The sequence below is a fragment of the Eleginops maclovinus genome, chromosome 9, assembly GCF_036324505.1.
Source record: "Eleginops maclovinus isolate JMC-PN-2008 ecotype Puerto Natales chromosome 9, JC_Emac_rtc_rv5, whole genome shotgun sequence".
In the NCBI taxonomy this organism is placed as follows: Eukaryota; Metazoa; Chordata; class Actinopteri; order Perciformes; family Eleginopidae; genus Eleginops; species Eleginops maclovinus.
The window spans coordinates 10,324,583-10,338,447 of record NC_086357.1 but is presented as its reverse complement, the minus strand read 5'-3'; the positions used below and the strand labels follow the sequence as shown (position 1 = coordinate 10,338,447).

At 38.1% G+C, this 13,865-nt stretch overlaps 1 protein-coding gene across 5 annotated transcripts; it reads right to left on the bottom strand.

Annotated features, from left to right (window-relative positions):
• Nucleotides 1-4,178: 4,178 nt before the first annotated feature.
• Nucleotides 4,179-11,409, bottom strand: LOC134869923 (regulator of G-protein signaling 21-like). Of its 5 annotated transcripts, none has more exons than XM_063891881.1 (5): nucleotides 11,279-11,409; nucleotides 7,906-7,967; nucleotides 7,578-7,639; nucleotides 4,795-4,983; nucleotides 4,179-4,535 (listed from the first exon to the last, which is right to left on the bottom strand). In XM_063891881.1, the coding sequence occupies exons 3-5, from the start codon at nucleotides 7,626-7,628 to the stop codon at nucleotides 4,311-4,313; spliced, it is 465 nt and encodes a 154-aa protein (XP_063747951.1). In that variant the 5' UTR covers nucleotides 7,629-7,639; nucleotides 7,906-7,967; nucleotides 11,279-11,409; the 3' UTR covers nucleotides 4,179-4,310. The 5 variants fall into 5 exon arrangements, with proteins under 5 accessions (XP_063747951.1, XP_063747953.1, XP_063747954.1 ...); XM_063891883.1 differs by having other exon boundaries at nucleotides 4,795-4,961; XM_063891884.1 differs by having other exon boundaries at nucleotides 4,795-4,961; nucleotides 7,906-7,971; nucleotides 11,279-11,373.
• Nucleotides 11,410-13,865: the final 2,456 nt, after the last annotated feature.

The following is a 13,865-nucleotide window of genomic DNA, read 5'->3' as shown; positions in this document are numbered from 1 at the left end:
CTGTATTTGTGTTTCAACCACAGTTTGACACCTGTAGTTGAACTTCCTGGTTTGCTGCTTTTTCAAATGATGCCTTTACTGTGCTTTTGATAAAACCAGGCCTTTGTTACCATCTAGTGGTCATGTTGACACACACTTTAAAGTCAAAGCACTGTATAGAGTGAATGAGGGCACTGCAGAGTCGGTGAAAAGCACCATGTGAATCAATGTCCTTAAATATGAACTACTCTTAAGGCCTTGTCATGTATGTAAAGCCACTTTAAAAAAAAAGGAAAATAAGAATATCACCCTTAAGGCCGTCATTTATTGTTATTATGCCTATGTGGTAAATACTCCTCTACTCATTACATATTCATATACAACTGTATATGCAACTGAAAACATTTAACAACATTGTTATAACAACTTTGTTATGCATTAAATGACCCAACTTATTGTTGCTTGTTTTGTACACCTTCAGATCTCAACCAAAAATAGATTTGATTCAGCACAACAAAGATAAAAGAAGCAAATCGTAACATTTCAGGGGCAGGAGCCAGCAAATGGTCAACTGTATAAATGACAATTAACTTAAACATGTTTTTGTTTACAAATCAAGCAAAGTGTCCTATAACGTTTCTTGTAAGCAAACATTCAGCAGAAGTAATTCTGGAAACCTTAAACTCTGCTGTTCATTCAATGTATTTTTCTCCTCATTAAACATGTGCCATGACACAGATATCTATTAATTTAAACTAAAACATTTCCCAAATTGGGATCAATACAGTAATTATATCTATCTATACAAATATTACTAATCCTGCACTCTTTATCTGCTAGTTTGCAACCTTTTTTTCCTTACTTTTTAATGGCACTGCTTCTTTGCAACTGTTGATCTGATGACCAGCAACATAGTGTAAAACATTTGGGTGGTTGTGAAAATGTTAGAATCAAAAACCTAAAGCTCCTTAGCATTAGGGGTTAAAAAACTGGAAGACAAACACTGTGCATCTACTAGTAGAGGGTGGAAAAAACAGTGTTTCATCACTCCTCGAATACCTTTGAAGCCCCGTATTAAAGCACTTGAAGTCTGCCACAGGAGGAGGAAATGTGTTGAGACGGTGTTAAATTTTCTCCTCCCCAGTCGGGAAGAAATAACTGTTTGTGGCCGTCAGCAGAGACTCCGGTGCTTTATCTCCCACCCACTGTGAACTCTGCCACCTGCATCTCCCAGAGCCCGAAATCCTGGGGCATTATCTAAGCCTCTGCTGCTCACATGACGCTGACCTGCTGAGTCCCTCCATCACTGCTGCCTGTCCATCTATCCAGACATCCATCCAATCGACCCCGTCTCCTCTTTTGCTTCTTCCTTCATCACTCCCTGCTTCCCTGCCTCTATTCCCCCTCTTTTATCCAATCTTTCCTGCAATGTTTGCACTCTGACTTAACTTCCTTCTTTAGTCCTCCCTATCCTTCCTGCCTCTGCTAACACCCTCACCTCCCTCATCTTGTTATTTTTCCTCATTGTCCCCTCTCTACAAATCCTTCTTTTCTCTCATTACCAACCCCATCTTTTCCCTTTTCTCCTTACTTCTACTCCCCTTCCCCTTCTAATGCTCCAATGGTTTTATTTGTCTGTTCCCACAATCTTTGCAGTTGCCTTCCCCACCAAAACTTTCCTATCCTATCTTCAGTATTAAGCCCATGCTGAGGTCCAGCAGGAGCAGAAATACAATCAGATAATGCTACACCTCCAATCAGACTGGCAGGAGTTAGTTCTCTGCAGAATCGCTGGCACTGAGGGACTAGTCTGCAGATGCACACATGGGGATTTCAAATATGCACACACTAGGTCAAAACCGCATCCAAGGACATGCACGCAGAAAAGAATGGGCCGAATAAATGTAAAAACATTATGTCTTTTATTTTCCCACCATTTTCTTGCTTTTACAATAATTCTGGGACAGCATAAATACTAGCATATTACCCCAACCTTTTAGATAATTAATAAATACATTTCAAACCATGCTACCTTTTTTAAATTAATCAAACCACACATTGTGGCTCATTCACAATAACATCATTCACAGTATTTTGACTACTGTCACCCTGGATGTTTGGTTTAAGATGTCTGACTGGATGCTGATCAATACGTTCAGGAAAACAACATGCTGTAGAACTGGAATGATTTCACTTTAGAAAATAGTGAGTGATTAGTGTGACATTTTGCCCATTCATTTCTTGCCAAGATTTAAATAGAAAGAGGATACCACTCGCTGTCTTTCCATTCAACGTGAGGCTAAAGCCATTAGACGTTAGCCTTAGCATAACCAAGCTTCCAGTATTTCAGAAGTGCTTTATTTATCCCAAACTGTGAAAATGTACACTAAGTTAAGCTGCTTCATATTTTACGGAACTATAAGAGTGCAGTGGTATCTCATCAAAGAAAACTAATATTGCCAAGATACATACAGAATGTTGTTGTCCAACATGAAACAACAGGAAGCACCCTAAGTAAAGTTAGAGTACGTTGGGATAATGTTTTTGAGTGATCTTAATTGCATTATTATGCCATTAATAAGTCTGCACTATTGAATAATTGTGTGTAATTCCTACAGTAAATGCAGAACACAGCTGCTTTATCATATAAAAAGCTCCTTCAATGACCACTTAATTAATTTGCTCCAGCTGAACCAGGGGTGTTGCTTGGATCTGGGGCTCAGCCCAGCTCGACAAATGTACTTCTGAAAAAAAATAGAATATATATATATATATAAAAAATATATAGAGTATCTAAAGAATACACAATATGAAATGTACATAATTAATTAAAACTATCTGTTATAAACCAATCCAGCATCCAAATAGAACCACATGGACATAGGTTACTATATAAAAAGGTCTACAAAAGAAGAACATAAACTATGTAAGTAAAGCAAGAAGATATTTTCCGTTATAGGAATTTATTATATTAGGACATACTGTAACTGTAAGCCCATATCATCTTATCAGCAAACAAAACAAACAAACAATGCCCATATGGTAGATCCGGCCCAGCTGTAAGAGAAATCATGCTGATTTGAGAAATCTTTAGGCCATTTTTACTATCACTTTACAAAACAAATTTTGTCCATGTAACTAAACGTTTTCACTTAAAAACTCATTCTGGGAATATTATGGGCTGAAAAAAGGCCCTTGAGTCCCTTCATTTTGCACATTACTCACTTAAAAGCTGAGTCAAATTAAAGTTTAATATGTCAGCATTAACAGAAAGCTTTATTGAAAGCAGGCAGTCAGAATAGCTGAAGAAGTTTACGGGAAGAAGACACACAATAAGGCTTATCACATAATACAGTTTTGTCACAGTTGGAGACACACAGGTGTTTCCTACTGTTGTAGAGAATAAAATGAATAAATGCTGTGGCTTACTTTGCGGCTCCAGTTTCAGGGTCCTGGGACTTTGCATTCTGGCTAACTTTCACAATGTCATGGTTTACGAGGACACTTGATAAAATGGAGGCATCGTTACAGTTATTAGTAACACCTGGGTCAGCCAGCAATGGGGAAAGCTAACGAGGGAATGTGGAGCAGGTGTGGCAGGTCATTAAGGAGAGAGCACATCGGGGACAACTGAAATCATTGAGATGGTAATTACCAATAAAAACTCGCTTGCTGTTTTTTTTAAATATAATTCATACTTATATTTCCTATTTTATTTTCTGAAACAACATGCGTTTTTCATTTTTTGTGCATTTTTAAATGTATTACATGAGCTAGAGTCTTCTTTCAATCATGATATCTTTTAAGATTTTAAGGCACCATAAATGTGGTTCAGGGTACAATTGTTTATTTTTTTATTGATGGAAAATTGGATGCTATTAAAAAAAAAGGTGGACAGAAATCCAACTTAGATAAAGGTGTGCTTGTCCAGTGTAAGAACACATTAATGCATTTGTAATCACTGGGTTACATGACATGGACATTATTTAAATTAAATGAGAATTATCTTTGAACATTCTTACAGCATTTCTTGATTTAAAGGAAATTAATGGTACAAATGATTTATTTATACACACACATTATCAACATTTTGCCCCATGCCTTTCAAAACAAATCTTTCAGAACTTGATGTCAGCCATTTTATATTTGTATTTTACAGGCTTTTTTCTGCAATACAAAAGAACCGTTCAAACATACACTGACTTCAGAGCTGTTTATTACATTATTTACATTATGTTTGGCTTTTAGATCCTGTCAGTAGTCATATCGTCAGCTCTGCATCAGCTTTCACTTCTGTTTCCTCTGACAGACACGTTGGCTGAAGAGCAGAATCAATCATTCGGAGAGGCGTCTGCCGAGCTTTTAGCCTCACGTTCCTTTCTTAGCTGTTCAGCCTGTTCCAGGAGAGCTTGGTATATTTCTGATTTCAGAAATCGAGGATAACAGTCGTTTCCCATCAGACCGTATATCAGTCTCTGCGCCCTGTCGAAGCAATTTGGCCACGGCTGGGTGAGGTTTTGACTGATTTCTTCTCTGGTCACACAGTCAATGTTTATCTGTGTTCAGAAAACAGCAACTTTTTATTTCACTCATGACTTCTTTCTGTTCGGAGATAATTTTTAATACAATTTTACAGTTAGCTGCATCTTCCAATAAAAAAATAAATAAACTGAGAACTGACAAACAAAGAAAGTGGAAGTGCATTATTAAATGTCACTGAAAATGTGGAGGCATGGCAGTGACATCATCATTGAAGCTCATCTAGAGTTACACAGGTCTGACTATATTCATGTCACCCTTTACCAAAAGCCGCACCTGTCTAGGCGCATCAACTTGGACAAACTCTGCATAGATCCTTTTGGCAGCAGTCATCACTTCTGTCTGACTGGTTGTTTTCCTGTAATCCTCACAAGCCAGCCAAAATAAAATGTTCTCCTCGCTGTACTCTGTCCTCAAGAAGTCCTCGAACACCAGCCGGCCTGCTGCAGAGGAGAAGCACAAACACTATGACACCGGGACAGTTACATTATTAAACATTTACCTCAAGGGAAATAAACAAAGAAGTTTCTAACAACCTGGGTAGCCACATTCATTATTTTATTTTCTTCTATTACAGGATGTCCAGCATGAAATAAGATGTACAATAATTACAGCCATTGAATACTACGGGGAAAGATGAAGAAATGGTTTCCATAGCACCATAGCAGTTTTTTGTAAACAAATTCATGTTAATTCATAAATGCCAAAATGCATAATCCCCTTTCTTTATCCAATCTATGAACATTATAGCTATTGTATTAAACTGTGGTCATTATTTCCATTTTGTGAAAAGAAATATGGAGACAGTGAGTCCAAAAAAGATTCTTGGATACTTCTCTGAAATGTCTTTTCTGCTAGTTTCTCATTATTTTATTCTCATTTCTCACTAAACTTTCTTAACTGTGTACATTTTTCTGTAAATTGCTTATTTTAGTCGGATGAACGGCAGCTGTTCATAAGGACTTGTTTGTGAGATATCCTAATTTGCATAATTGTCTTTAACAAACAGCTACCTGCTCCATTGGTGGGCATGTTCTATTCGCACAAACATTTCTCCAAGAGTAACACGGCTGCATTGAAGTCAGCAGAAAAGTACAGCTGTGCCTTGGTGTAAGATGACCAGGAACAATTAAAGCATTGACAGTCAAATAAATAAAAAGGTAATTGTTGTATATGACGTTAAATTCATTAAAATGCAACTTGGTCAAAATAGGATGTGGCAGTCATGCATATATCAGATCAGAGAATATTCTTGTGCAACGGACAATGTTACAATGAGAGGCTGAGGCAGCTGTCCGAAAAATGTCTTACGTCTACTGAACTGTACAATTGCTGTGCTGGAATATGCCCGCAGAAATGATTACATCTATGAGACATCTTGGTATTGGCAAACCGTAAGGACGATGACCTGGTGAGCACAATATTTCTTTTGCAATTTTGGTTTGTTGCATATTTTACTGTCGTTCATTTTAGTGTCAAAATTTGTTGAAAATAACGTTATTTTTTGTTAACAATCAAATAGAACCACAATCATAATTTCCAGGTAGAATGTGCACTTATAGTTAGAAATACAATTCTGTTTGGCAAAATTCTTACTGATTAGATGTTTCTGACCTTACAAAGATTAATGCAATGACATTTCAAAGTCTATCAGCAATTGGAACTGGGTCTGGTGTAATCATGTAACACCATCATGATTCATCAATGATGAAGACCATGAGATGTGGCTGAAGTTTGGAAAAAAAGTTACCAGACAAACTGATCCAAAGCTCAAGAGTTTAAAGAACGTTCACGCAACTAATAGATCTCTATTGTCTCTGGCCTTGATTACGGAAAAATGCCTTTATCATGGTCTTCTCGCCGCAGAAATACAACCTCGCATGGGCGCACAGAGGAGGTCAAATCAGAGGAAAATCGATGTAAACTAACCTGCTTTTCTAAAAAAAATCTGGGTGTTTCCGGAGAAAATCTTAGCTAAAGGTTAAGTAATTCACTCTTCCCAACATGGTCATTGTTAGCTCAATTAAGTCGGTAGACAAACAGACAGTGCAGCAAACTGCCAGGTATTGTGATGGATGTGTAGAGGCGCTTTTCACTTCAAAACCAAACCCTGCATCCCTATGTGCACTGCCTCTGCATCATATAATTGCGCACAGATAGTTTTCTTGTTATCTTCAACCATGTCCTTTGGAGTATGAATTGAGCCGGGATTTTTACGCAGGTGTAAAATACTTAGCACGTCTTCTGGGAACTCAAACAAACAGCTAACCGGGATCACCAGTGTTATACACACAACATTGCTTTGCATAAATCCCAGCTGGTGCTCTGACAGTAATTGACAGGAAACAAAATATGTCCGGGGGCCGCTTGTTTCCATCTATAAATCACTCCTCGCCTATATCTGAGCTTTCAATCATAACACAGTCGACTCTTTACTATCACTCGAGATGTAAACGTATATGAATGCCATCAATTTGCAACTGCCAAGCTATTTATTTTTTTATACTGTTTACCAATTTGTCATATGTGTCTCCGCATTTCTTTTAAATGGAAATGGAGCAACTAAGATCCAAGGAAAAATGTATCTTCAGAAGGACAGTTAATCTTCAAGCAGGAGACAACAGTCTGAGATATAACAGATCAGCTGAATTCATTTCAGGAAAGTAATGAGAGAGGAGACACAGCAGAGAGAGAAATAACCCATCTGCCCGTTTAGTCATTTTCAAATAGAGGCCGGGAATATGGACAGGTGAAAGCCATCAGTGAGTGCCAGCTTTATAAATGAATTAGAGCTGGCTGGAATCACCCTATCTACCCTGCCAGCTCAGATTAGGTCTCTTATCTCTGCCAGTGTCATTCTCCTTTAATATATCTCCAATTGGATTTGATGAACTTGAAGGCAAAATATATCCTCGATCCTCTGAAAGAAGCCCCAGGGCAATTGAAGATAATACGAGGCGTTGAGCAGCAGAGTTTTGCGAGGGGGGGGGGGGTTGGAGAATTGAGAGAGCGGCATTTTGACATAAGAATGAGTGCAATAAATTCACAAGTGAGCTTACTTTGACACTCCAGGAGATGGTCGAGTGACTCTCCCCATGCCACAGCATCATCAACAGGAACCCTGCAGAGCAAAAATGTCATAAAATGTGTATCTTGAAAAACACATATTGTGTAAAAGACAGAAGTGCATCCCTGTCAGTGAGTTATTATATAATCAAAAGTGTTGCATGAGAAGAGTGAAGAGATGTCCTAAACTGTAACCGTTTTAGTTTATTGTCATTTTTCATAAAACTATTATTCAATTTAACTAATTGAAGAAAAAAAAAGGACAACCATCATTTTAACATATTTTTAATTCTAGATGGAAAAAATATAAAGAAAACTCACATTGTGGCTCCTTATTTGATTACCAGGTATCAGATCAGTCAGATTTGTTCACTTGTAGAGGGCTTTCTCCGGGTCAAAGTTCCATGAAAATAGAAGATAGACATAGCAATTAAATATGCATTCAAAATGATGTGTGGTAAAACAGTTCATTAATTAATCCTCTACATTGACAATAACAGTTTTGGTGACAAGTTAGCTGACAAACAGCAGGACAGCTCAATCATTTGTTACTGGATACATTTCCCCTTGTCCTCAGGGGCTAATCATTGTCAGCCAATGGTGACCAAGATCTGGAAGGGAAGGACATGTCCACATTATGTTTATAGCTTGTTTCATTGCCTCCAAGTGGCCAGAAATAAACAAATAAGGGTCTAACCAGAATACATACTGCCATGTAAAAAATGCTGACCACCATGTACAAAATGTTGAGTCACAAATAAAACAAAGTACATTTTTACATCATTTACCTTATTAACTCCTAAATAACAATACTCTGTGTGCTTTATTATCACGTTATATATAATTTAGCTTTTATTAATATCATGAATGACACTTAAGCAACATTTAATGTTGTTCTTGATTAAGGTTAAGCACATGTTCAAGCACTTGATATGTTAAATAGCTTAATCTGCAATAGAACATTATATTTTACAAGGTAATCCTAGTTTGGTATCTTCAAAGTGATAATTAATAAATGTAGTGGTCTAATAAATGCCAACATATCTAAATTAAAGTTAAGAACTTCATAGTTAGCAAATTAGCAAATGAGTGAATAGTGAGTAGTTATTTGCCATAATCACACACCAGGCTTAAATTACAAATGCTTCTTTGTTTCTGTAGGCATATTATTGTCTACCTTGATGGTATAATACAATAATATTGTTATAATATTCTGTGGGAATCACTTAAACCACTGAGGGGATTGAGTTCACTAAATTCCTGTTTCTGTTAGTTTAATTGTAGCTTGTCTGCAATAACTTTGATTTATTTGAGCATAGCAGCCGCTAACAGCCAAAATATCAGTATTCCCTTGTCATTAGTTTACTTGTTCGTAAATCCTAAATTAGATGAGAATTTAACGATCCCTTTGGGGAAACTGGCTTGTTGCAGCAGAAGCAGAGAATCAGACAAGAATAAGTCAAAGCAGTGAATGTAATACAAAGAATTACAGCAAGTGAACATGCTGTATTGGAGCAAATAAATAACAAACTAGTGTCTGCACTGACAGACTTGCAGGCTGAAATGGATGTGGAAGAGTTGTTCTCATAATCTGATTTGTGGATGGGATAAGGACTAAAGAATATGTCATATTCACATCAGAGCCCAGATACAAAAGCTTCTATATTTAGAGAGCGATGGTGAACAGATAAATACTTTAAACCAGTGCATTTTATGCCAACCACATAGTAGGAGCTGCTAAATAATGAACTTGTTGTATGGCAGATATTGTGCGGAAAAACAATCATGGAGTCACACAAGCCGTATAGACATGATATATGATAGAGGCGGTATAACACTGCTTCAGGGACCACAGTGCAGCTGCATGACCCATCAGACAAAGAGTGCCGAGTGTCACACAGTTCTAGCTGTGACAGGTGTCCAACAAACTAAGCATTACTTACTAGAGCTGATGGCTTAATGATAAAAAAAAAAATATTGGCAGAGTTTGCAGGGATATAGTGACAGCTACTTTTCCATCACAGTCTGTCTTATTCTGTTGCTCATTCAGTCGGGTTTGTCTGTGACAAGGTGTTTGGAAATGTCCTCGAAAAAAAGATACAGATAAGCAATAAGACATACTGACAAGCCACTGTTTCTAGCTGTGTGTGTGTGTGTGTGTGTGTGTGTGTGTGTGTGTGTGTGTGTGTGTGTGTGTGTGTGTGTGTGTGTGTGTGTGTGTGTGTGTGTGTGTGTGTGTGTGTGTGTGTGTGTGTGTGAGAGAGAGAGAGATTTTAAATCAATTACATTTTTTTTAAATCAATGTGCTTCATGTGGTTTATGTTATAAACAGTTGTTAAATGTTCCTTTTAACTGAAGCAGAACAATGCCACTGATGGGGGGTGTTCAGGAGAGCCTCACACCAGTATGGAGGGCTACAGATAACTAGCAAAGCATACATTGGTATGATTTCAATAGATGCATATGTAATTGGTAACATTTTAAAAGATGAATATACAAAACACAATCACAATTGCATGTCTATAGATGTAGGTTTCCTACCAACCTTTTTTCCCCGAACTGAGCAACCCATTTTAAATATTGTTCAAAGCTAAAGAAGCTGCGTTCTTAATGTTTCTAGATCCTTGAATTTGAACGGATTAATGCTACATTACAAATCACTTGGAGAAAGCAATTGAATGCCACTTACTGTCAAAGTAATTAATTGTAAATTCTGGGTAAATCCATCCACCCTGACTCTGAAAAAGCAGTTGTCAGACATCGAACACCACAGAAAGCTAAGGTTGGCAATGCAAGTGAATTTGTCTGTATACTCAGTAAAGTAATAAACACAATGCCAATATTATTTGAAAAAGGTTACTTGGGAAGACGTTAAAACAATAAATAAAACTTGTGTAGGCTGCGATAATGACAGTTCAATTGAGTATACACTTGTCAAAGACCTCGGTTTGTCACAGTCGGGTGTGGTATTTTGGATGCTGACCTCCGAGTTGTCTAGAATGGAGCAATAGATCAGTTGCCCGAATACTGTCCTCCTTAATGGCTGAATTCCTTTAAGGTATGACGTTGGCCTTGATTAGACCATTTCTTTTGCTTCAAAGTTGTTCATCCAGTAAAGTTGTATGAACATGCCCCAGAGTTTTGACAGCTTTAACAGTGTAGCTGTGAGCTGAGAGATGTGTTATCAAAAAGTCCCTCAGAAGTAAGGGACAAGGCATCAGAAAAAAAAGGCTATATCCCGTTGTAGCAATGTATTTTTTTTAGATTGCGTCACATAGAGCACAGAGCACATCGAGCTAAAAAAATTCTCCCTCGTCTTTGGACCTTTTTCATGTTTTCTAAGAGAGGAAAGGAAGGAAAGAAGAGAGCTGGGGGCATGTGAGAGGCACGGAGCAACACAGAAACACAGCAACTTTCAATAATAACCACAGAGATCAAAAGAGTCCTATCGGAAACACTTGCTCACAAGCTTGCAGACAAGAGAGAACCATCCACAAAACACATCCAAGTTTTATTTTAGCAACATTCTTTCGCCCCAGCAAGATCAGAGAAAGTCTGTCATTACCGAAGAACAAGGCAGTCTGGAGGGGAAGTAAAACCTTTCAAATGTTCAACAGTCTCAAAATACTAGTGCCAGACAAACAGTTGGTACAAATTCTCAAAGCTCAAAGCCAAATTTGAAGCTCATACTTACAACATGTGTTTTCTCCAGCCAAAGTACAGTATGTTTCGTAACTGCCAACAGTTGATCTAATGTGCGCAAAACAAAACAGTCTTTAACTTCTCAGGCTTCTTTTCCCATGCTTGACAAACCCTACAGGTACAAGCCCATGCATGTTGAGTAGTAGCACAGACAGGCCTACACAGTTTACAGAAATGTCAACTTTGTGTCATTAGTTTTTTACCTCAAATGCCCTCCACCGTACAACAAGTTTTGCCTCTTCTGCTAGTTGCTTTACGTGGTTGGAAGTCTTTCTTTTTTCTGGATCCACACAAACCTTATGAAAATATATTTTTAAAAAAACAAGACATTTATGCAAATGAGCGGGTTGGTTAAATGCAAAAAGAAGGTCTAGTGTTATTGTTAACAGCCTACTGTAACTCAGGCTACAGCTACCATTAGGGATTATAGAACATGTGATGGTAAGTGTGGTGCTCTGAACATTATATTCCCAAAGTGCTTGGGAAATAGTTTAAAAGGGACATTTTTGGCTCTGTTCTCAGTAAGGGAACATTTTTGTCAAATATCAACCTTTTCTTTATTAGTAAGTGCTTTGTTATGGTGAGGGATACAGTAGATTCTGGTAATGGAAAGGGTTGGACAAATAAACATCAGGGTAAAGTTAAGGGAATTAACAACAAAATCAAGCATCCTGCATTACAACTAGATGCAAATCATCCTAAACATCAAACATTTAAACATTTAAACAACGTTAAATAATGGACACACTCTGTCACTCATTTACAATTGGCATATCCTGAGGTGCAGAATTGTCCATAGCAGTTAGATGACATTTCTAGGCCAACTATCCTGAACTCAACTCTATAAAGTTTTCCCACTAGTGCGTAACATCACCTTAAGATATTGGACCTTCTCCACTGCTGCAACTTTATTTTATTATTCAGGAATATAACTATGCTGTGGGTTGTATTTCAACATGTCAGTTAGACCTCTAAATCTATCACACATGCAGTTCTTGGCAGGTATCTCAGGATTCTTTAGCATTCTATGGTTGCACAAATCACCTCGGGTTATGGCACTATATTTCTTTAACATGTTATTGGAAACTTTTGATTATGTAGGAACCCAGACATGGGGACTGGCATGAGGAGACTCTTTGACCCAGAGCACACAAAACCCCTATGACAATCATAGTCTCCATCATAGGAGACAAAGGGTGGCAGAAATGGCAGATGCTCAAGTATCAGGCAGAGGTGGGATGCAATATCTTCATCTAACATAGAGGGAAGGGGAGAGGGATGGGGCTATGAAAATGACTGATGGGAGCACAAATGGCAGAGCTGTGATTGGGAGGATGGGGGAGGGAGATGAGGGAAAACGCTGACAGCTGAGCGGGCCTACCTGTCCGCCTATCTTTCGTTTTCCGTCTTGATTTGCAAGTCCTCGACGGGACACCTTCCCTGGCCGGCCTGGAAAACAAGAACAGGTGTCATAAAACACCGCTGCGACTGGGATTTGCATCCGTAATGACCCCACTGGAAATGCAGAGTATGATGTTCGCAACAAAAACCTGTCAAACACGCTCTCGGAGGGGTATTCATCACTGACTCAGCTGCGTCCTATCTGTTTTCCTATCACTTAGCGATGATGGAAAATAGTTTTTTGTCTTCTTGCCACAACAGCGTGTTGTTCGTATTCACATTTTCCTGAATGTCCTCAACTTTGTGTTAATTTCTGCTGTCAGAGTCAGATGTACATGTTAAATGACTTTGAATTGAGACACCTGAATAAGACACTGGATATGCATAGTTGGAGAACGGCTGGCTGTGAGGGGGTTTTACAAATTCAAACACATCCCGACTGTGTGAGTCACACATTTGTGCTTCCCCGATACCATCAAATATGTTTCATATTCATGAGCAGACAGCTGAACAATTCCTTTAGTGTATGTAGATCACCTGTAACAGCTACATTATTCTCTTGTTAGTCACACACAGACAGGCTGAAGTGAACGTTATCTCCAGCGTATGACCTCTCTTAAAAAAAAGACTTCAGACCCAGCTTGGGTCAGCGTGACCACATTTAATTTGTATCTTTATGAAACTACATGGTATGTGTTTGGGTCAATTAATCGAATTTGTATAATGTTCCCAATTAGTGGGTTCCATCAGATGTGTAACATGTTCTATGACTGCATTGATTTTAGATTTAGATTTATTGTCCCCAGGGGGAAATTCCTTTTCACAGCACTGTACACAGTATACATAGAATACACAAACAACAAACCATAACACAGAAAACAACACACGGCGAAACATATGTCAGCTACACCCAGCGAGGCCTGCTATTTAAGGCAGAAATGACTGCCGGAACCAAGCTCTTGGTAAAGCGATCCTATGTTCAATGAGAGAATTTGTTCATTTTAGCAAGTATAAAATGTTGTTAATTACTAATAACCTATATTCTATGAGTCTACATGTAACCATAGCAAGAGTATTTCTGCTGTAACCATAGGTTAAATGTTTTCATTTTCATTTCAGCATGAAAGCAGATAATACAAAAGTACAATATGCAGCCAAACAGTTTATAGTCTAAACTG